At 41.5% G+C, this 24,076-nt stretch overlaps 1 protein-coding gene across 1 annotated transcript in view; it reads left to right on the top strand.

The window, feature by feature from the left end:
• The window catches only part of PIWIL2 (piwi like RNA-mediated gene silencing 2), a 217,451-nt gene that overhangs the window by 130,878 nt on the left and 62,497 nt on the right, over positions 1-24,076 (top strand). The window contains exon 16 of the mRNA XM_068274691.1: positions 3,645-3,833. Within this exon, the coding sequence (XP_068130792.1) occupies positions 3,645-3,833 (189 nt within the window). The remainder of the gene's footprint in view (positions 1-3,644; positions 3,834-24,076) is intronic.

Raw genomic sequence — 24,076 nt, 5'->3', positions numbered from 1 at the left:
TATATATATATATATATATATATATATATATATATATATATATATATATATATATCTATCTATCTATCACTCACCTAAAGGATTATTCGGAACACCATACTAATATGGTGTTTGACCCCCTTTTCGCCTTCAGAACTGTCTTAATTCTATGTGGCATTGATTCAACAAGGTGCTGAGAGCCTTCTTTAGAAATGTTGGCCCATATTGATAGGATAGCATCTTGCAGTTGATGGACATTTGTGGGATGCACATCTGGGGCACGAAGCTCCCATTCCATCACATCTCAAAGATGCTCTGTTGGGTTGAGATCTGGTGACTGTGGGGGCCATTTTAGTACAGTGAACTCATTGTCATGTTCAAGAAACCAATTTGAAATGATTCGAGCTTTGTGACATGGTGCATTATCCTGCTGGAAGTAGCCATCAGAGGATGGGTACATAGTGGGCACAAAGGGATGGACATGGTCCGAAACAATGCTCAGGTAGCCCGTGGCATTTAAACGATGCCCTATTGGCACGAATGGGCCTAATCCCCCACACCATTACACCACCAGCAGCCTGCACAGTGGTAACAAGGCATGATGGATCCATGTTCTCATTCTGTTTACGCCAAATTCTGACTATCGAGACTCATCAGACCAGGCAACATTTTTTCATTCTTCAACTGTCCAATTTTGGTGAGCTTGTGCAAGTTGTAGCCTCTTTTTCCTATTTGTAGTGGAGATGAGTTGTACCGCCTTCTGCTGTTGTAGCCCATGCGCCTCAAGGTTGTGTGTGTTGTGGCTTCACAAATGCTTTGCTGCATACCTCAGTTGTAACGAGTGGTTATTTCAGTCAACGTTGCTCTTCTATCAGCTTGAATCAGTCGGCCCATTCTCCTCTGACCTCTAGCATCAACAAGACATTTTAGCCCACAGGACTACCGCATACTAGATGTTTTTCCCTTTTCACACCATTCTTTGTAAACCCTAGAAATGATTGTGCGTGAAAATCCTAGTAACTGAGTGAAATACTCAGACCAGCCCGTCTGAGCGTGGCATGGTTGTTGGTGCCAAAGTTGCATAAATCCCCTTTCTTTCCTATTCTGACATTCAGTTTGAAGTTCAGGAGATTGTCTTGACCAGGACCACACCCCTAAATGCATTGAAGCAATTACCATGTGATTGGTTGATTAGATAACTGCATTAATGAGAAATTGAACAGGTGTTCCTAATAATCCTTTAGGTGAATGTATATTTTAGCTATGAATCCACTATAGACATACCAGGCACCTCCACCACAGTAACTAGTCTAGTTCTAGACTTCCAGAGGAGGTTTTTATAGCTTTACAGTTAGCAAAAAAAGGACTGAAGTTTCCCACGTTGGTCCAATCAAAATATCAAGCCTTTATTAAGTAGCGTGAAAAAAACTGATTACATGTATAGGTTTTTGCTTGGTTTTGGGTGTCTAATCGCCTGGTTCCTGCACTGATCCTCGATTGAGAGGGTTGTGCGGACTTCACCTTGTATTTTACAGTTGTTAACTATAAAGTCTTCCAGGAGAGTGACCACTCAGCATCCAGTTTCACAACACATCCAAACAACCGAGCAGGGATATTTTTTTTTCTCCCGCATGCTTATACAATGGTTGTAAGGCTTGCAACCTGCCTTTGTGAGTATATTTACTTACACTACACCTGTACCTAATGGTACTGCACCATTGGGCTCCCGGTCTTATCTTCTCCAGGGGGTTGCTGTACTCCTCCTTGAAACCTTCGATACTCGTGTCAAACTGGAGATACCTAGCTAGATGATCCCCTCCCACAATGTCTTATTCGGTATTTAGGTTGTGTTAACAAAGGAACATGGTACATATGTAAGACTTCAACAAAGCTTGGCTTCTCTGACTTGCAATCAGATTTAAAGGACAATGATCGAAAAAAAAAAATGTAAAATTTTATATGCATACATATAAATGTACTCTGAGTAAAATTAACTGTAAATTATTTTTATCCTATGTCACTGTTACTTATAGTAGGTAGTGAAAATCTGACAGGATTTTAAGGTATTTTTGTTTTTGACAAAAGCACTTAGTGAAGTGCAGTCAGTCGAACTGCCGAATTAGTGTTCAAACAAGTTATCCTTTCCATGTATTGCTTTTTGTAAAGAATAAAGGTGATAATAAGAATCCTCCAGGAGATGGACTAGTCCAACATTTGTCAGATCTGTCAACTTTTTACTACCTACTGTAAGTGACAGCAACATAAGGATGTATTTGAAATGATTTCATTTTTTACAAGAGTGGTTCTTTAAAGCGAACCTGAGTTAGGGGGGAATATACATGCCTGGGGCCACCTCCAGGCCCGATCACTCCCTCACCTTCCTCCTCCTCCTCCTCCTGGACCTTCCCAAATTGCCCCTGGGAAGTCCTCTGGTCCACAGCATAGTGCGCATAATGCACAGGCGCAGAATGCTCCCGACTACTGGAGCATGCATGGCTGGACTGTGCTGACTGGAGGGACCAATTTCAGAAGATCCAGGAGGCGGAGGAGGGTGGCGAGGGAGCGATCGGCTTGGAGAGAGCTGGAGGAAGCCATCTCAGGTACACTTTAACCACTTAAGCCTAACTGGACGAGATTTCTCGTCCAGTTAGGCTGCGCGCACTCCCGCGGGTCGCGCGCGCTCCCGCGGGCTTCCTCCCTCCCCCCCCCCCCCCCCCCCGTGCGTGCTCCCGCTTCCTTCCGTTAGCCCAGCGAACAGTGAAAGGGATTATAGATCCCTTTCACCGATCGCATCCCCCCGGAGAAAAGCCGACAGCGTCTTTCCAGACGCTGCAGCTTTTCTGCGTGCCAAAAAGTTCAGAGTCTTCTTTTTTCTTCCTGGGAGCGAGCTCGATCGCTCCCAGGACTATTTGACTGTGGCCATCTTGTGGCCAAATAGTAAAACTACACCCACATACATTTCACAATAGGGATATACACTTTTTACATTCAAAATAAAACTGTTTACCTCCCACACCAAAAATTACCCACAATCAATTTTTTAATTAAAAAAAACATTTTTTACAATAATAATAAAAAAAACACATAAATAGTTACCTAAGGGTCTGAACTTTATAAATATGCATGTAGTATATTAATATATTTTTAAAAAATTATGGGCTTGTAAATAGTGATGGACGCAAATTGAAAAATTGCACCTTTACTTCCAAATAAAATATCGGCGCCATACATTGTGATAGGGACATAATTTAAATGGTGTAATAAGCAGGAGACAAATTTGCAAATAAAGTACATGGGTTTTAATTATGGTAGCATGTATGAATTTTAAACTATAATGGCCAAAAGCTGAGAAATAATGATTTTTTTTCCATTTCTTTCTTATTCTTCCTGTTAAAATGCATTTACAGTAAAGTGGCTCTTAGCAAAATGTATCACCCACAGAAAGCCTAATTGGTGGCGGAAAAAACAAGATATAGATCCATTCATTGTGATGAGTAGTGATAAAGTTATTGGCAAATGAATGGGAGGTGAAAGTTGCTCAGATGCAAAAAAAATTCAACCCTGTGGACTTAAGTGGTTAAGTAAACTGTCCATATCTTTTTAGAATACAAAGTAGCAGAAATACAGAATGTCTTAAGTGTGAAATTTTTATTTTGATTCATCAGGTTCCTCTGCAGTACTGGGTAGTGGTGTACCCTAAACGTGCCTTTGCTCAAGCTAAAGAGCTTACGGGTGTATTTGAAAAGATTGCTGGACCCATTGGAATGCGCGTAAACCCGCCCAATACGATCGAGCTCAAAGATGACCGCATAGAGTCTTACGCCAAAAGTATCAAGTCACTAATAGAAGGGGAGGTAAGCCTTGCCGTTATTTTTGTGGTCTGTTTCAATTGTTGGTATTGTGTATACATTTTTCAGAACTACTTTTCTCCTGACCCTCAACTAAAGCGTTTGAAGGACTGTGGTACTGCATGCTGTGTAAAGCTCAACTAAGCCCATTATACAACAAGGTTTATTATAATGGCAATTGGTTTGTTGAATGAATTTAACCAGTATATATAAACAGAGGTGGGGTAAAATATAATTTCCATATGTCATATGTGCTTGTCAGATTGTAGTGCAACTTGCTTCCCGACCTTTGTATAGTCAGCTGTTGGCTGGCCAATCAGTAATGGCAATGTGACTCCCAAAATAGGTAGAACAATAGATGCCAGATGACATTTCATAGCATTACAGTAGAGAATGTGTGCCTGGCGAATGTGGCAAATGGTAACAGTCAGTGAAGGGTGGAGCATAGAAATCGTTTTGCACAGTTGTTGTTTTAGCTGTACAGCATTCTACTCACCTCCATATTCAAATTTATGCACTGGACACAAGTCAGCATTCTGACACAGCCTGTCGTGCTCATAGGAGATAGGTTACTGGGCCATATACTATTCAAGTGATAAGTAGCTTGCCGATGCAAAGGACCGTACAATACATATGTCCTGTAAGTGGAACAGGTAAGTTACCTTATATACTCTCGTATAAGCCTAATTTTTTGCCACAAAAAAATTGCAGAAAAGTTACCCCCCTCGGCTTATATGCGAGTCAGTGGAGTAGAACCGCTGTAGGAGCAGGTTTTGTTACTGGCAGAGGAGCGTAAGAATTGTGCACTAGTGATCCTGCTCTTGCCAGCTGGCTCCCTGCTGTGTCTGTGCCCCCCAACCCATGCAACATGGTGTGCAGAGTGCACTGCTCAAGACTACCCGTGTAGTATTGCAGAGTGTGCAAGCAACGTGTCAGTGGTGCAGTGATCGAGGATTCTTCCAGCGTGGCAATCGCTGTGTCTCATATCTATTATGCCATCTCATGGCGTCTTGAGACACAGCTGTATTATCCTTGGCACATCTGGCTATGGGGAAGGGGGCTGACATGTACAGGGGGCATATCTGGCTACTGTGGAGGGGTTTTATACAAAAGTCAATCACTTTTTCCTGGTTTCTGAGGGAAAAGTGGGTACCTCAGCTTATACGCGTGTCGGCTTATATGCGAGTATATACGGTATGTACTTATACAGTATATGTATTTCTTAACCTGGGATAGTATCAGGGCTGTGGAGTCGGAGTCGTGGAGTCGGGCAATTTTGGGTGCCTGGAGTCGGAGTCGGGAAAAAATGCACCGACTCCGACTCCTAATGAATTTGTAACTGTAATTAAAATAGAAAATATGATAAAATGTTCTATTTCTCAGATAATAGTCATTAAAAATAATGTATATATACAGTATATATACAGTAATAGCTATGCTTAGTCCACAAAAATGAAATAAACCAATCAAAATTAGTTACTTGTGCTGCTTCAATAAAGCAGTCCCCGTATTTTTAAGGTCAGATATACATATCTGATTGTGACTGTATATATGATGTGTACACAGGAATCTCTTATATATACTAAATAACATCTATGCTGTAAGAATAAAGCCTGATGTGTAGCTGTGTCACTAATAGAGATGGTCAACGAGATGGAAATAATTCTGCATTGATGCTGATTTATGCAAATGTATGCACTCCCTTTGCTGATGAAATCAAATAATTTGATATGTTGTTAAAATTTGGTTTGGTGACTACAAATTAAAGGGTAACTGAGACGGATGAAAAGTAAAGTTTTATACATACCTGGTGTCGGGCGTTTTGTCAATGTTTGTATAACTTGTTTAAAAATAAATATAAAATCAAAAATGTAAATGTAATGCTCCTGGGAAAATAGGAGGAGCTAAAGATACAAACATACGCCTAACTGTGTGAGCTTGTTTTCCGAGGTTTTACAGTACTGGTTTAAACATGCAAATAAATGTGGACCAATTTATAAAAATATCAATTTAATATCGAATAAATATTACAATATCAAAACAATATAAAATTGCACTTTTGATATATAACAAAACTCATAAGGTCATTCTTATAATAAGCAATGAGCTGGATAATAATTTCAGTAAAACATCAAAATGTTATTATACTTAATCACCAATACAAAAGGCTTAAACCAATTAGCAGTCAACTCAAATACAGTGCAGAGTTATGACTCATCAAATATGGCCGTCGGCCCTGTTACTCAATTTACCACAGGGTCTCTGGAGACAAAATGGATGAATTGAACGACAACAAAATGGCTGTTATCAAAATCAAAATGGCTGCTATCAAAAACAAAATGGTGGCTATCAAAAACAAAATGGTGGCTATCAAAAATCAAAATTGCGCAGTCCAAAATCAAAAATGCGCTATCCAAAATAAACTGGCTGATGTCAGCTATACCATTCAATATAACAAATTTAGGATGACTCAGTGGATCTGACGACTGGGCGTTGCCCCACAATCGCTATGCAATCAACTATAAATGACAGGAATTTTCCCTCTGTCTACACTTTAACCTCCGCTGGCCTGTGATACTACACAGAGCAAGCGGGTAAAATACCTATAATTTTGGAATAAGATATCTATTGAGTCGTCCTAAATTTGGCTAGGTGTGGCTTGCACATGCTGCGGCAAAGTATCAAAATATCTAGAGGAGGTAGCTTGAAAGGTCTAGCTTTTATCCAAAAAGAAAAATAAGTTATGGATTTCACAGTCAGCGATTCTTGAACGATTGATTGTGTCAATCTAAAGAAAAATATACCCACTGAATGGGTTTTATCAAATATGCGGAATGAGTAATTCCTGTGCACTGGAAGAACGCACTCCCTTTGGCTATAAATGACTATAAACTTAAGAAAGACAATGGTCAATAAATCAAACGTTCAGATATTTGTGCTGTGATAAGCCATATGCTTAAAAAGAAAAATCAGAACTGGTTTCAAATATAGTCACCAAGATGGCCTCTGGGCGTGTTCCTTTTAGGCGTGGTTGCGTTCAGATGGCATGAATCCTCTATGTCCTGGTCTGCTCAGATCTCTTGATGGTCTGATCCCTTCCTCTCATTGAATGACCCCTCTCATCTTATTCCCCTCACTACCTATGGTCCTGCCCAGGAGATTAAATCTTCTAGCCTATCACTGGGCAGTGGGAGTGACCAATGGGAGCTTTCTGTGACTAATCTTTAACCCAGGTGTAATACTGGCTTTCACCCTTTGTAGGTGCTGTTGGCTAACTAATCACAGACTTACTGGGATATTTGGCAAACTAAAAACAAAAATCATGTTTTATTATAACCCAACAGTGAATAAATCAATGTTATAATTCCTCTATGGATAGCTGACCTTGCTGGAATCACTGGTTATTATTCAGGATACAGTGACCTTTTTCTACCATATTTAAGATAGATTGGATTTGATCCAAAAATCATTGGCATGCTGAAAACCACCACGGACTTCCTTATATAAAACATTGTTTTTGTTAGCATGGTTTTATATCTCTAACATTATTGTTTAATATACAACACTGGTAAACATTTACACATTATGACTGGTTTGTCCAGCTATAGGAAAAACAAAGGTAACATATACAATGCCATAACCTTTTAAATATCCCTTCTTAATTATTATGCAATAATACATACATGTGCTGTCTGTTTTCTTAACCTAGATGGGAATTGTAATATAACTTTATGCTTTTTAATATGAACTATTGCTGACAGCACAGTCAATATATTTCCCAAGCTTCGTTTTATCCATTAACTAAGGAACCTGTGTTTCTCAGCTGACATTGTCTACCCTTCACAATGAGGACATCTGGATTTACTTGGATTAAGATGTAGACACTCAACACAAAGGGGTTTGAGCAATTGCACACAAAAACTGGTTCATTTATAAACAAAAGTTAGTGAAGGTTCGTCTGTTTTTCATTGTTACTTAACTTCTTGTTTGGCCATTGTTTGTCCTAGCAAGGTACAACCTGATATCATTATTCCTGCAAGTTGCATAGGATTACCTATTGCAAATATTACAGCAGCTGACTGCCTGTTATTCCCAACTAATCTTTCTAGAGGGCACAGACTGTGCAATTCGGTATTACTTGGCAATATTAAAATAAGCCATATATATATTCCTAAATATTCAATGCACCTATATTAATCAGAATCACCATACATCAGAAAGTCTTTGTCTCCTATAACCTAAGGGAAGGAAATTATTAGGTTTTATTTGTATCTGATCATATGCGGTTCAGTTTATCGGAAAAACGATATTCCGCCATATGGAAATCTCGACACATCCCCCTTTTCTTTTGGAATGTTCCAGGGTGTGACCATTTCAAAAGAACAACAAGGATTATTAAACGTTTTACGTTTTCTTCATTCCTGTGGGAACGCGTTGCGAATAAACTTTATGTTTTGTATTGGTAATCCAAGTATGAAAGGGAAATGGACTTTAAACATTGTCTTCATCACATTGAAGTTTATGTTTCACGCCTCAAGAAAAATAAACTTGGCAAATGATACTCCGGCTGTAAACAAACAGGTTTCCTCTTGTTGCAAAGGTAGCAAACAGCAACTGTAACAGCGATGAACTGCTTTGGCCTTTGGTTCAAATAAAAGGATTTTCCGGATCTGCTTCAAGATTTGAATAACTCACTCCTGTGAGTATCTGGTGTGGAACAGGTATCAGACTTGCATCTCCATCAAATGGATCTCGGATACATCCGCTCGTCATTCAACGACACATCGCGGGTTTAGGCTCATCTGGACCCTCTAGGATAGGAACATCTATCTGGTCATGATGAACTCCGCTGTATCCGGTAACCTCAGGAATGCTAGACCTGGCACCACACTTGGCTCGGCACTCTTCCCCAAGATTAGGACTGCGTAAAGGATAGCAATCGTCAGGTGGGACATCTTTGCGCCGGATTGGAATCTTTGTGTCTAGTGAAGATTAAATGCATCATTAGGTATACCTGTCAGGAGAAAAATAATTTGTTAGCACACATTTCCAGATTGCTCAATTCTCCGCAACTGTGAGCTAGGGTGACATATACGCAACTGATTAATATGCACCCATTTTTCAACAAAGTCATCCCCCTTAGGGATCTTAACCTTATAAACCACAGGAGACAACTTATCAGTGATTGGATATGGGCCCTTCCATGAAGGGAGGAACTTCTTCTCCTTTACCTGGTCTCTGGCGAAATTGTACAGATACACCTTATCGTCCACCTGATACTCCTTTTGCGTAGTTTTGAGGTCATAGTACGTTTTTGTACTGACTGCGGCTTTTTCGATGTTTCTTTGAGCAAATGCAAAGGCATGCTGGAGGTGCTTCCGTAAGTTCTCCACATATTGATGTGCAGTAGTTGCATTCATCAAGTTGTGATCTGAGGTTTTGTAAAGCAAATGCTGGGGTAACACCATCTTTCTACCTGTGAGCATCTCAAATGGAGAAAGTTTGGTTGCTGCGCTTGGAGTAGCTCTAATAGCCATGAGAACTAGTGGCAGCTTGACATCCCAGTCTTTACCTGATTCGCTAACAAATTTTTTCAGGATATTTACAATAGATTGATTGTAACGCTCCACTCCACCACTAGAGGCTGGTCGGTAAGCTATGTGTAGCTTCCGTTTTACCCCTAGGATTTCCCACATTTTGGTCATTACTTCACTGGTGAAGTGACTTCCGCGATCGGATTCGATGCGCTGTGGAAGACCAAATCGGGAAAATATGTGGTTAATAAGCAGTGATGCGCACACACTGGAACTGCATGTTTTACTTGGTAGACATTCTACCCATTTAGTGAACAGGCATGTTACGGTTAACATATACCGGTTTCCCTTTGAAGACGTTGTTACCGGTCCAATAAAATCGATCTGGATGTCTGACCATGGCATGGCTATGCCTCTTTTCATCAGCGGTGCCCTGTGAGTGGGACCTTGTGGCTGGAATTGAGGGCATACCAAACATCCTTGGCAATATGCCCTGACATCCTGTAACATGTGTGGCCAGTAAGCGTAGTCTTTTAATAACTCATACGTTATTTTCTCTCCTCGATGACCAGCTGTCGGGGCATCATGAGCATGTTGCAACATCAAACCCCGATATGCTGCGGGTACTACCCATTGCGTAATACCATTTTTCGAGGTTCGTATCAGCAATCCATCCTGTAATGAAAATTGTGACACACCTTTCATCAGAATACGAAATTCTTCGTTGTCACTGCAGTCTTCCACGGTGATGGGATAATCATGTGGACTTCCAATATGTTTATAAAACAAACCAATAACGGGATCCCCCTTTTGGCTCGCAATGAGATCCTCATTAGGAGAATCTTGACTCCACATTGCTACATTGGGTTGAGACTCCTTTTGGGCCTGCCCCCTAGTGGTGACATTTACTTCGATAGTTCCCATGAGGTCATTGATATCGAAGATTTCACCATCAATGGCTGCTTTCTTAGCGAGGGAATCTGCTAGATCGTTCCCATCTTTATCAGCGCCAGGGTGTTTCGAATGACCCCTTACCTTTTTCCAATAAATGGTAAGGTCGTGGGTATTAACCAGTTCATCAATTTTACAGAACAATTTACCATGTTTGACTGGCTTTTTGTTACTCCTTGTCATGTTGGTTCTTTTCCAACTGGGAAAATATTCTACAAAACTGTTTCGAACATATTCAGAATCTGTTATCAAAACAAACTCCTTAAGCTCATGTTCGATAGCTATTTGTATAGCTTTATACACGGCAGCAAGTTCTGCGACCTGGCTACTTTTGGGACCAATTTTGTATCCCGCAGATATCTCTGGAAATATGTTATTCCATACGATACCGATACCTGCAACCAGCATCTTTTCATCTCCTTCTGTGTGAAAAGAACAGCCGTCAACATATGCACATGGTAGTGATTTGCAGTACTCCTCTTCATAGGATTTATATGGAGATAGAGATTGCTCTTCCAGAAAATCGTTTTCTGGTGGCTCATCTTTATGTTCCACATGAGTGCAATCATGGAGTTCAGCTAATCCTTGAGCAACTGGATTTTTAGTATCCTGTTTATATTTGATTTCCAATGGCCATCCCATTAGGGACATTGTCCATGCCGTTATCCTACTGTTTGACAGGTTACCTTCTTTTATTTGGTTACTTTGCAAATATTGTAGTGATTGGTGTGCAGTTTCTACAATGATCTTTTCACCTTGAATAAAACTTCTGAAATATTGCAGAGCCCACACAGTTGCTAATAATGCCTTCTCGCAATTATTAAATTTGATTTCAACTGGTGATAGTGATTTACTGGCATAAGCAATTATTTTATTCAGTCTTTCTTGCTTTTGGAAAAGAACTGCACTTACACTCTTGTCGGTAAAACCTGTTTCAACATAGAAGGGTTTACCACCTTCTGGATAAGCAAGGCATGGGGCCTGTATGAGTTTTGTTTTAAGCTCAGATACAGCTTGTTCATGGCACTCATTCCATTCCCATTGTACTCCTTTCTTTAGCAGCTGCAATAGCGGCTTTGTAATCTCAGCATAGTTATCTATGAACTTGCGAGAATAATTCATCATCCCCAGGAATGATCTCAGTTCCTTGAGATTTGTGGGGGACTTCGTATTTTTGATTGCTTCCACTTTCTTTTTCTGTGGATTAATTCCTTCTGCAGTAATTTCATGTCCCAGGAAATTTACCTTGGATCGGCACCATTGAGCTTTCTGTAGGGAAAGTTTAACACCTGCTTCTCTTAGTTGATTTAATACATATCTCAACTCTGAAATATGTTCCTCAAAGACTGTACTTTTGATAAGGATATCATCGACATAAGTTAGTGTACCTCGTTCTGCTGCATCAGGCATTGCTTTGTGCATAAACACAGCAAATTCGTGGCCTGCGTTGATGTATCCGAAAGGCGTACGGGTCCACGCAAATTGTCTATTACCGAATGTGAAGGCTAGTTTGTATTGATCCCTTTCATCCACTTTAATTGTCCAATATCCTTGTGCGCAGTCAAGGGCTGTGAATATTTTAGACCCTTGGATTTGCGCCAAGCATTGGTCAATGTATGGTACAGGCCAACCCGACATGTAGACACGTTTGTTTAACTGTCTCAAGTCTGAGCATAGACGGAACTGACCATTCGGTTTGAGAACTCCGAGTACTGGATGATTGAAGGAGCTGTGTACTGGTCGGATAATACCTTTCTTTTCCAGGTTCTTAACAATTTCCGATAGTGACTCGTAGGCTGCTAGCGGGAGTCGATATTGTTTGATAAACACAGGGGGTGCATCTGGATCAGTCAGGATTCTCGTAACATGCAGGTTAGTTTCCCCACAGTCATAAGAGTCCTTGGCAAACATGTCCTGGAAATCCCAGAATAGTTGCCTTAGCTGCTGTCGTTCTGATTCATTAGAACATCCATCAGATATAGAGAGCTGTTCTTCCACCCGTTCCTGAAATTCTGGGAAAATCTCAGGTTGACCTACCTCATAAGCTTCTTCAAGCCTATTAGTTAAGTCATTTGGGGTGTAACATGCTTGATCCTTACCCTGCTGGAGTGTTTGATACTCACTTTCATTGATTTCATGGTTAAAAATCAATGATGTTTCCTCGACATGACATGTACCTTCCTCAGAATTGAAAGGATAAATAGAGTGTATGCTGAACAATCCTTCAGGTGTTGAGAAATATTGTTGGTCCACTATTTGTTCTTCTGTCAAATATTCATCAGGTATTAATCCAATGACTTCATTTTGGAATCCAAAAGTATAATACTCTGAGTCAATGGCTAAGCCAATCATTGTATCCTCCTGTAACGTGATACTATGAGGGCTCATGTTTTGCATGACCATATATAATGGTTCCTGATGAATATTTATTAGGGGAATTGGTTTTACCTTCAACCCCAATTGTTGCATCCGATTGGATAAACAAATCAATGCATCTGCATTTCTCATCTTTTGCCCCATCTTTACTCGAATGGGTAAAAGAAATGATTTGCAACCTTCAGGGATTTTTACTTTTTCAGCGACAGTGATATCCACTGCATATGGTATTCGCTGTCCCCATCTCAGGGCTTGTTCTCTATCCTGGAATTCCTCTGGGTTTCCGGATAATTTGGACCACAGAACATTATTGACCAGATCAACCTGTATGGCAAATCGGTGAATAATGTCGTTTCCTAAGTACATTTGGTACTGTGGTTCCTTTAACACACTGAAGACATGTTTTGCAGATTTGTTTCCTAGAGACACAGATAAGATGCATTTTGCAATTACATTATGACTCTGGTTATCGTTATCCAGATCGTGGATCCATTCCTGTGTAGAGATACATTTGATTACCTGCGGGTCTGTAACCTGCTTCAGCAGTCCTAGGCTTATGTAGCTGGCCTCGGATTTGAGATCCAACTTGGCATATTTTACCCGAGCAATATTATTTACCTGCACGGGAACCAGCACATTGTCATTGGTTTTCTCGATTTCAACCAATGCCTGTGTATGCTTGGTTATGCCTGCCACTTCCTGGTTTCCCCCTTTAAAGGAAATAGTTAACACATCCTCTTCAAGGACTATCTTTTCAATCTTATCCTTTCGGATATTTATGATGTGAAAAGCAGTGTTAGCATTTTCCTCGGGTTTACCGTTTTTCAGGATAGTGACTTCTGGTATCTGACTGTTCCGGAAATGGATTTCAACAGAGTTAGGCCTTTCCTCAATCATATGGCAGCTGCGTTGCAATTGTGCATTGCTGGAGCGCTCAAAATCAATTGGAGTATTGACTTGAGCCCATATTGCTTCATTTATGAAGTCAATTATGGAATTTAGTCGTTTGAGCAAATCGATTCCAATGATCAATCTATCATATGGAAGATCAACAATCAAAGTTGGATGTTTAATGATCTTTTTACCGATCTTGTATGTCAGCCAGGATGTGCCTTTTACTTGTAAACTATTACCACCAACGCTTATCAGCGCACCGTCAAAGGCTTTTAATCTTGGCTTCCTTTGTGATGAATCCAAGATCTGCTGGTAATAGTTAAAAGACAGAATAGTGACCTGGGAACCGGTATCCAGTAAACCTGGGATCGGTCCGATACATCCATCTTGTAGATGGGTATCGATAAAATACCGGCCATCTACCTGTTCAAGATTGCAAAGAAAATTGGAATGTTTTTCCATTTGTTGCTTCAGAGAATGATCTCTCTGCAGCGTCAGGGTATTAGGAACTTGTTCCTCCTGATTCCGCCTGCAAGGCATTTGGGTTCCCATGGATTCTACCACTGGGACAATCTGAACAGAGGGTACTTCACGCTCTGGCTCAAATGACATAATATCACCCATTTGTGGTGAAATATCAAGAACATTAGACTTCCCTTCCTCGACCTGGGGTAGGTCGGTACATTGCACATCATGTTCATTACTCGTATTTAGTATTGCCATATCCATTTCCGTACAGTGATCTATCTCGGGTTCCTTTAGTTGGCAGAGCTGGGCCCTGCCTCCCCAGCTAAAAAATCCTCATGCTGTCTCCCTGCAGATCCCTGAGCCAACTTACCCATCATGTCACTTAGTTTGTTCACTTGATCAACAAGCTGATCAAACCTATTAGGTCGGCGAGGGTTCTGGTTCCTGGGATCATATCTGTTCCCTGCGGGTGATCCACTCCTAGGTGAGTTAGGTGGTGATCTACCCCTAGGTGGATTAGGTGGGTGCTGTCTCCTTTCCCACTGCTGCCTGGGTCGGTTATCCCATTGTCTATATCTTTGGGGTCGTCTGTACCCCTGGGGTTCTCTATATCCCTGGTAACCTCTATAACCCTGGCCACCCCGGTTTCCTTGGTAACCCTGGTATCCTTGATACCTGCGATTAAACCGAGGACGGTAGTCCTGGTTTCCAGAGCCTGAACTCTCCCTATCTGACCCTTTAGGGTTTTGGGGCCTATTTTGATTAGGGTTTTGTTGCTGTCTTTGGCCCTGCTGGATAGGTACTTTTGCAGGAGGTATTTTCTTTTGTTGGGATTCAAGGTTTAGGTCCGCTTTCACTTTGGTTTCTTCTACTCTGTGCTCTGGGTACTTTCGGTTGTTCCTCCTACTTACGTTGGAACTCCCACTGATGTTGAACAGCAGTGTCGCTGAGGTAACCATTTTCTCTAGGGAGTTTCCGAAGTCTAACTCATTGGCCATGCTTAACTTTATTTGGGTAGGCAATGCATCATAATATGCCTGTTTAAAATCAAGAGACTCCCAGTTAGGATTCCGATATGCCAAACTGTAAGAGTTTTTTAGCACAGAAAGGAATTCTCGGGGGCTCTGATCGGGTCGACAAGTAAGTCGATACACATCTCGTTTTGCTTCTGAGATAGTGCGATACGGCCCAAACTCCAGCTTCACTTCGTGTGAAACTGCTTGCCATCTAATGATACCTCGCTCCTTAAATGAGGTGAAATGGTGGCGGTATCTGTCATCAAAAACCCATGGGAGAAATCTGATTTTGTCTGCTTCAGACAGATTTAAAGAGTCCATAGTGGATTCATACAACTCCATGTGGGATGCTATTTGCGCTGAACCCTTTTTAGTGAACTTTGGCACAGCGGTGTTTAAGAATTTTATGATGCTGGCCGAGCTCTGTTTTTCTTGGGGGTACTGATTATTTCCCCTATTTGACTCCCCCCTATACGTACCTTTCCCCCTTCTTGGGATAGGGCTGGATTCTCGCTTTCTCTCATCAGCCTCCAATTCATCTGAATCAATATCAGCAAGGGAGTCGTGACCTTTATGGGAATCATCATGCCTAGGGGCCCTCATTTGCATATCTCTCTCTGGAGAGGAATCCAAATGTTGATCTTTAGGGACCCTTGTACTGTCATCGATTATGGTATTCATAGTCTTACATACCGTCTCCATACGATCCAACATGCCTTGCCATTTTAGGTCATATGGAGTGAGTACTGGCGGGCAAGGGCTGGATGATCTATCGAGTCTACCTGCCTGTTGGATTTTGAAGTACTGCTGTTGTAGTTCTTCAAAATCCTGTTTAAGTCTGCGATGCGCTTCACGATTCCGTTCGGCGTCTCTTTCCAGACTTTTGATCGCTACCTCCCTGTCTGAAATATCAATCATTAATTGGTCTCTATCAGCCCTTATAATTTGAAGATCTGATTCCACATCCCGTAACTGGGAGTTCAATGATTGGACGTCTCCCTCTGTTCCTTGCAATTGGGATCTCAACTGTACAATCTCTTTTTTTCTAGACTGTGCAAGGATATCTACCTCTAATAACCCATATAGAACAGAGGGTAGGGCGCCTAACAACCTCTTCTTCAGTTCGGAATCCGAGGTTATTGTGGTCATACATGAAAGATAATGATCCACCAGACCCTTAGATTGAAATATATGATCAGCTTCCTGTTTTATACTTTTCCTCATTCTGCTTATCCATTCATCTACTTCCTCATTATATTTCAGTTGTATAAATATAAATTCCACAATTTTTCGGAACGTCTGTTCCAAATGCAGTTCTGAATCACTACCTGTAGCACTCATGATTCAATAGCCAATGCAATAAAACCAGCTCAATAAAACGTTTTTACACTGTTTAAACCAGTAATGGAAAGTAAACGGATCTCACTAGGGCCTCCAATCTTATGTCGGGCGTTTTGTCAATGTTTGTATAACTTGTTTAAAAATAAATATAAAATCAAAAATGTAAATGTAATGCTCCTGGGAAAATAGGAGGAGCTAAAGATACAAACATACGCCTAACTGTGTGAGCTTGTTTTCCGAGGTTTTACAGTACTGGTTTAAACATGCAAATAAATGTGGACCAATTTATAAAAATATCAATTTAATATCGAATAAATATTACAATATCAAAACAATATAAAATTGCACTTTTGATATATAACAAAACTCATAAGGTCATTCTTATAATAAGCAATGAGCTGGATAATAATTTCAGTAAAACATCAAAATGTTATTATACTTAATCACCAATACAAAAGGCTTAAACCAATTAGCAGTCAACTCAAATACAGTGCAGAGTTATGACTCATCAAATATGGCCGTCGGCCCTGTTACTCAATTTACCACAGGGTCTCTGGAGACAAAATGGATGAATTGAACGACAACAAAATGGCTGTTATCAAAATCAAAATGGCTGCTATCAAAAACAAAATGGTGGCTATCAAAAACAAAATGGTGGCTATCAAAAATCAAAATTGCGCAGTCCAAAATCAAAAATGCGCTATCCAAAATAAACTGGCTGATGTCAGCTATACCATTCAATATAACAAATTTAGGATGACTCAGTGGATCTGACGACTGGGCGTTGCCCCACAATCGCTATGCAATCAACTATAAATGACAGGAATTTTCCCTCTGTCTACACTTTAACCTCCGCTGGCCTGTGATACTACACAGAGCAAGCGGGTAAAATACCTATAATTTTGGAATAAGATATCTATTGAGTCGTCCTAAATTTGGCTAGGTGTGGCTTGCACATGCTGCGGCAAAGTATCAAAATATCTAGAGGAGGTAGCTTGAAAGGTCTAGCTTTTATCCAAAAAGAAAAATAAGTTATGGATTTCACAGTCAGCGATTCTTGAACGATTGATTGTGTCAATCTAAAGAAAAATATACCCACTGAATGGGTTTTATCAAATATGCGGAATGAGTAATTCCTGTGCACTGGAAGAACGCACTCCCTTTGGCTATAAATGACTATAAACTTAAGAAAGACAATGGTCAATAAATCAAACGTTCAGATATTTGTGCTGTGATAAGCCATATGCTTAAAAAGAAAAATCAGAACTGGTTTCAAATATAGTCACCAAGATGGCCTCTGGGCGTGTTCCTTTTAGGCGTGGTTGCGTTCAGATGGCATGAATCCTCTATGTCCTGGTCTGCTCAGATCTCTTGATGGTCTGATCCCTTCCTCTCATTGAATGACCCCTCTCATCTTATTCCCCTCACTACCTATGGTCCTGCCCAGGAGATTAAATCTTCTAGCCTATCACTGGGCAGTGGGAGTGACCAATGGGAGCTTTCTGTGACTAATCTTTAACCCAGGTGTAATACTGGCTTTCACCCTTTGTAGGTGCTGTTGGCTAACTAATCACAGACTTACTGGGATATTTGGCAAACTAAAAACAAAAATCATGTTTTATTATAACCCAACAGTGAATAAATCAATGTTATAATTCCTCTATGGATAGCTGACCTTGCTGGAATCACTGGTTATTATTCAGGATACAGTGACCTTTTTCTACCATATTTAAGATAGATTGGATTTGATCCAAAAATCATTGGCATGCTGAAAACCACCACGGACTTCCTTATATAAAACATTGTTTTTGTTAGCATGGTTTTATATCTCTAACATTATTGTTTAATATACAACACTGGTAAACATTTACACATTATGACTGGTTTGTCCAGCTATAGGAAAAACAAAGGTAACATATACAATGCCATAACCTTTTAAATATCCCTTCTTAATTATTATGCAATAATACATACATGTGCTGTCTGTTTTCTTAACCTAGATGGGAATTGTAATATAACTTTATGCTTTTTAATATGAACTATTGCTGACAGCACAGTCAATATATTTCCCAAGCTTCGTTTTATCCATTAACTAAGGAACCTGTGTTTCTCAGCTGACATTGTCTACCCTTCACAATGAGGACATCTGGATTTACTTGGATTAAGATGTAGACACTCAACACAAAGGGGTTTGAGCAATTGCACACAAAAACTGGTTCATTTATAAACAAAAGTTAGTGAAGGTTCGTCTGTTTTTCATTGTTACTTAACTTCTTGTTTGGCCATTGTTTGTCCTAGCAAGGTACAACCTGATATCATTATTCCTGCAAGTTGCATAGGATTACCTATTGCAAATATTACAGCAGCTGACTGCCTGTTATTCCCAACTAATCTTTCTAGAGGGCACAGACTGTGCAATTCGGTATTACTTGGCAATATTAAAATAAGCCATATATATATTCCTAAATATTCAATGCACCTATATTAATCAGAATCACCATACATCAGAAAGTCTTTGTCTCCTATAACCTAAGGGAAGGAAATTATTAGGTTTTATTTGTATCTGATCATATGCGGTTCAGTTTATCGGAAAAACGATATTCCGCCATATGGAAATCTCGACACTGGGGCTTCCTCCAGCCCCCTTCAGGCTAATCAGTGCCTCGCTGTCCTCCACCACCCAGATCTTCTGCTATGAGTCCTGGTAATTCAGCCAGTCAGCGCTGTCCGGCCGCATGCCGCTCCCACAGCCAGGAACATTCTGCACCTGCGCAATAGTGCTGCACAGGTGTAGTATGCTCCTGGCGGCGGAGTGTGTGCATGCGCACTACGCCTGACTGGCTCAAGTACCTGGACTCATAGCAGAAAATCCAGGTGATGGAGGAGGACAACGAGGGACTGATTATCCTGAAGGCGGCTGGAGGAAGCCCCAGGTATGTATAAAACTTTAATTTCATCTGTCTCAGGTTTACTTTGTTACACAGTAGTACTATACTCTACATATGCACTCCCCACAGAGCTGCAGGGAATCCACTGAGAATGCTGTGCACATTGAACACAGAGGTGTTGTCTGTTTACAATCTCCTCATTCCCCTGCAGAGTACCTGCACATCATTCTTACATGTACCCACACCTACATTGCCTAGGGTCTGATAGATGTTCTTTGTTCCGGTTTGTACCTTTTACAAGTACTCTTACCAAGGACTAGTTTTAGTCTAAAGGGAATAAATATAGTAGTCTACATATCCTTCTCACTTCAGTTGTCTTGTAAAATTCCTAAGCGTTGGCAGTTAAGAGACGAATTTCATGTTACATACTTTTAATCAACAAAATTGTAATATGCAAATTAGAGGAGTCGGAGTCGGTGGAATCCTAAACTGAGGAGTCGGAGTCGGTGGATTTTTGGACCGACTCCACAGCCCTGGATAGTATGGCTGTTCCTGCTGCTGTAACAGATTTGTGTCATTTGATGGTTCGCTGCTCTGCTTCCATATTTTCTCAGCGTGTTCTCACTGCCTTGACTAGCTATATGGTTCAGCAATGAATGACTGTAATGTAGCATATATAGACTTTAGTTCAGAAAGCAGTCAAGTAAAGAAAAACATACAGACCCTCTCCTCCCCACCATTCATAATTCAGCTGGTACTTTGATCAAATATTGCCTTAGAAGGCTCCAGGGTTTTCATCTTCCCATAACACGTGTTCTGTTAGTAACATCATTGGTAGCCAATAACCATTTTTTTTATTTTAACCAAAATGACTTTAATAATATATAAATGTAACACGTTATAGGTGTCACAGCACTCCTTTTCAGATAATGAACCGCCTTCAAGTGAATGAATTTTGAATGAGTGTAGAATGCTGTATCAGATCACTAGCTTTGTTTTCTTTTTTTTTCCTGGTCACAAGTAGTGAGCAATAGCGATAAAGTACAGTGCGTCCTGTCACTGACCTCTGCTACAGGAGATCACTAAGATTAAATAATCTCGGTACAGAGTTCACTACCGCACATCAAAAACAAGCATGCTGGCTGTCAGCTGTTTCCATTCACCATTACATTATTGCCAGTTTTACCTTGGCTCCTGTGTAATTCTCATACACACGCTAGATCAAACTTGGCTAAAGAAGGCGATTGCTGAGCAGTGTTCTCTCCAGAAATGTTTTCCAGCCGGGTGGCATGAAATAGTAGCCGGGTGGGGCGAGATCAGAGAATGCGGGGCCAGTGCTTCTGTGAGCAACTCTGCTTACAGCATAGGAGGTGGTGAGCCGATGACAGCCGGGTGGTCACCAAAACTAGCCGGGTGGAGCACCCGGCTAAAAGAGCCTGGGGAGAACACTGGCTGAGTATCAAGTCGATCTGCCTCGGCCAGCGGTCAGCCTGGCAGATCCACTTGGCTGAGCTCTGGCTGAGGGCATTGCTCTGCCCACCTGCCTTGTGACGCTTCTTATGCATCAGCCCTCCTGGATGCAGTACACCCCGAAAATGGCTGGAGAACGCATTTATAACCTGAAGGCTAGCGATGCATCTGTACAGCCTCAGTCCTACACCTCTGCCTGAGTATTCTACTCCTGATTCCTGGCAAGTGGCCGTCCTCATACATGTGTATGAGGCTTAAAGGTCAACTGAGGTGACATGTGACATGATGAGATAGACATTTGTATGAACAGTGCCAAGCACACAAATAACTAGACTGTTCCTTTTTTCTTTCTCTGCCTGAAAGAGTTAAACATCAGGTATGCAAGTGACATTTTCTGATAAGTAATTACAGCCTTAAAACACTTTTCTGTCAATGTAAATGGCTTCTGAGAGCAGAAAAGAGATAAAATAAGTCAAAAATTCATAGATTTTTAGCTCTGGCGTGCTTCAATAAAGGTGTCATTGAGCAGAGACAATGAAACAGTAAAAACTAGATTTAAATATAAAAATAAAACTGGGATATGGAAGAAAGTTATTTTTAGGAAAAGGATAGATACAGTTGTTTTTCTCATAAGCTTATTTTCACCTCAGATGTCCTTTAAGGCATAGTGGTGCGTTTTGGTGTAACTGTATGCTTCATTATACCTGACACAATGTGAGCATAACGCTTGCCGCCACTTTCACAATCTGATCCCTTGCATTCCTGCTGTCACAGGAAAGACAATGGCCACTATGTGACTTTGTTTGGGTATTTGATCTTTCTGATCCTGTTTATCCACTGGTCATTAAGCGCACGTTATCGAAAGCACTCGAGAATTTCCCAAATGGAAATTGATTGGGCAGAAGCAACTTATCCCAGCACCTTGTGCACGTGATGTCTGTTACATTTCAACATAAATCTAATCTTGAATTGAGTGAACTCATAGCATTGTACACCTTGAGCCGGAACAACATTATGAAGCAGGTTTGCATAGATTATTTTTTTAATTTTTTTTTTTTTTTTTTTTGCATTATGAATTGTTCTGAAAAACACTAAAACACCATTTATTTCCATGCATAGTTTTTTTAATTTCAAAGTTGTTTTGAACTCTATATAATCCATTTACTGTCCTGTATGTTTTTCAAGGCTGGGAGACTGCTGATGCGTAAATTAGCTGATCTTCTAAACCAGACAAGCAGACTAATTTGTTTTTTGTTCCCACACTGCTTTAAGATTATTGAGACAGACAGTCGGAGAAGGCTCCTTTCCAGTTTTCCCTATTGCTTGATCATTTTGACACTGGATGGTTTCTAAAACAAAACTATCCTAAATAGAACAGTGATGTTTAAAGGGAACCTAAAGTCTAATAAACAATAAAGACCAGCTTCTACCGCCCCCCTGCAATCACCCTGTGCCCGTGCCGGTACTCAGCGATCCTCCGGTTTCCCACCGCGGCTCAGTTTAGATTTTGCTGACTGAGCTCGTCACTGGCCTTGCATGTCCTTGTACCTGTTGCCTGGAGCGTTCTGCGCAGGTGTAGTAGAGGTTTCCTCCTCCGCAGTGGCCAGCGACAGGCTCAGTCGGCATAATCGAAACCAAGCCGCGGAATCCACCCTTAAATATTGTCTGTAACCTTAACTAATGTCCAGCACTGCAGAATATGTTGGCGCTTTATAAATACAATAATAATGCAGCTAATCTTGTCGGATCTGACGACAATATCAGAAACACCTGATCTGCTGCATGCTTGTTCAGGGTCTATGGCTAAAAGTATTAGAGGAAGATGATCAGTAGAATAGCCAGGCAACTGGTATTGCTTAACTACCTGCGGACCGGCGTAGTTGAAATCTACGGCGGGCAGGGGGCGCTGCGGTTCTGACCGGACGTAAACTCCCCCCACCCGTCCCCGCCGCGCTATCCGCTCTGTTTCCGCCGCAATCAGCCGCCCTGCCGCCTCTATGACGGCAGAGCACTGTGAGCCGGGCAGGAGCCGGTTTCATTGGCTCCTGGCCCTGTCATTCATGTAAGCCGTTCCCATTGGCTTACATGGAGTGACAGGGTCAGGAGCCAATGAAAGCGGCTTCTGACCGGCGCACAGCGCTCTGCCGTCATAGCGACGACAGAGAGAGCAGCCTGCGGCGGGGACAGAGCGACGGTAGCAGCGGATTTTAGCGGCGGTTTACTGTACCAGCACCCTCTGGTCCTTAAGGGGGCAGAGGGTGCTGGTACTCAAGTGGTTAAAGGGAAGGTCCGAGCACAATAAAAATAAAAAATCCACTTATCTTCCTCTAGCCCCTGGCAGCCGTCCTGTGCCCTTGCCGCAGCTCCAGTGGCTCCCGGTCCCCTCTGATGCAGATGCCGACCTCGCAAGGTCGGCTGAGTCACACTGACGTTATCCGGACTGTACAGTGCAGGCATAGAACTACTGCGTCTGTGCAGTACAGTCCGGATGACATCAGTACGACTTTGAGAGCCGCTCATACAGGTGCAGTGGGCAGCTTGCGCCGGAGGGGACCCCGGACTACCGGCGGTGAGTGGAGCTTTGGCGAGGGCACAGGACAGCTGCCAGGGGCTGGAGGAAGCCCCAAGTAAGTGATTTTTTTTTTATTCTAATGATGCTCGGTTGTGTCCTTTAAAGTGAACTTGAGATCTAATAAAAAAAATCTCAGATGATCAATTGACCAAGGTATTTGTGATAGTTTCATTCACCTGTTTAAACACAGCCAGCCTTATTACAGACAGCCATGTTGACCTCACCATATATTACATCTTAAAGTAAATTTGTAGTAAAAATAAAAACAGATACTCAACCAAGGAAAGGGGAGGGCGGCTGCAGGGGGCCAATAGAAGCCCGAAGTAAGTTAAACTGTTTTTTTTTTTATTGAGTTTAGGCTAACTTTAATGCTCTCTTCTTTTTTTCATGGTCTTAAAGTGTACCAGAGACTAATTAATCTAAAGAATTGATACTTACCAGGGGCTTCCTCCAGCCCCATAAACACTTGTGAGTCCCTCGCCGTCCTCACGCGGTCTGCCGCTCAGCTGCGATCAGTCCCGGTAACGGGCTCAGACGGGTCCGGTCTGGGTCATGCTCAGACCTCCCAGGCGTGCACAATAGACCCGGACTGATGCGACTGAGCCAGGGGCTGATCGCGGCTGAATGGCAGGCCGCGTGAGGATGGCGCGGGACTCGCGCGTGTTTATGGGGCTGGAGGAAACCCCGGGTAAGTATCAATTCTTTATATTTATTAGTCTCTGGTTTACTTTAACAGCAA

The sequence above is a fragment of the Hyperolius riggenbachi genome, chromosome 3, assembly GCF_040937935.1.
Source record: "Hyperolius riggenbachi isolate aHypRig1 chromosome 3, aHypRig1.pri, whole genome shotgun sequence".
Taxonomy (NCBI): domain Eukaryota; kingdom Metazoa; phylum Chordata; class Amphibia; order Anura; family Hyperoliidae; genus Hyperolius; species Hyperolius riggenbachi.
This window is presented reverse-complemented; position numbering and strand designations above follow the sequence as displayed.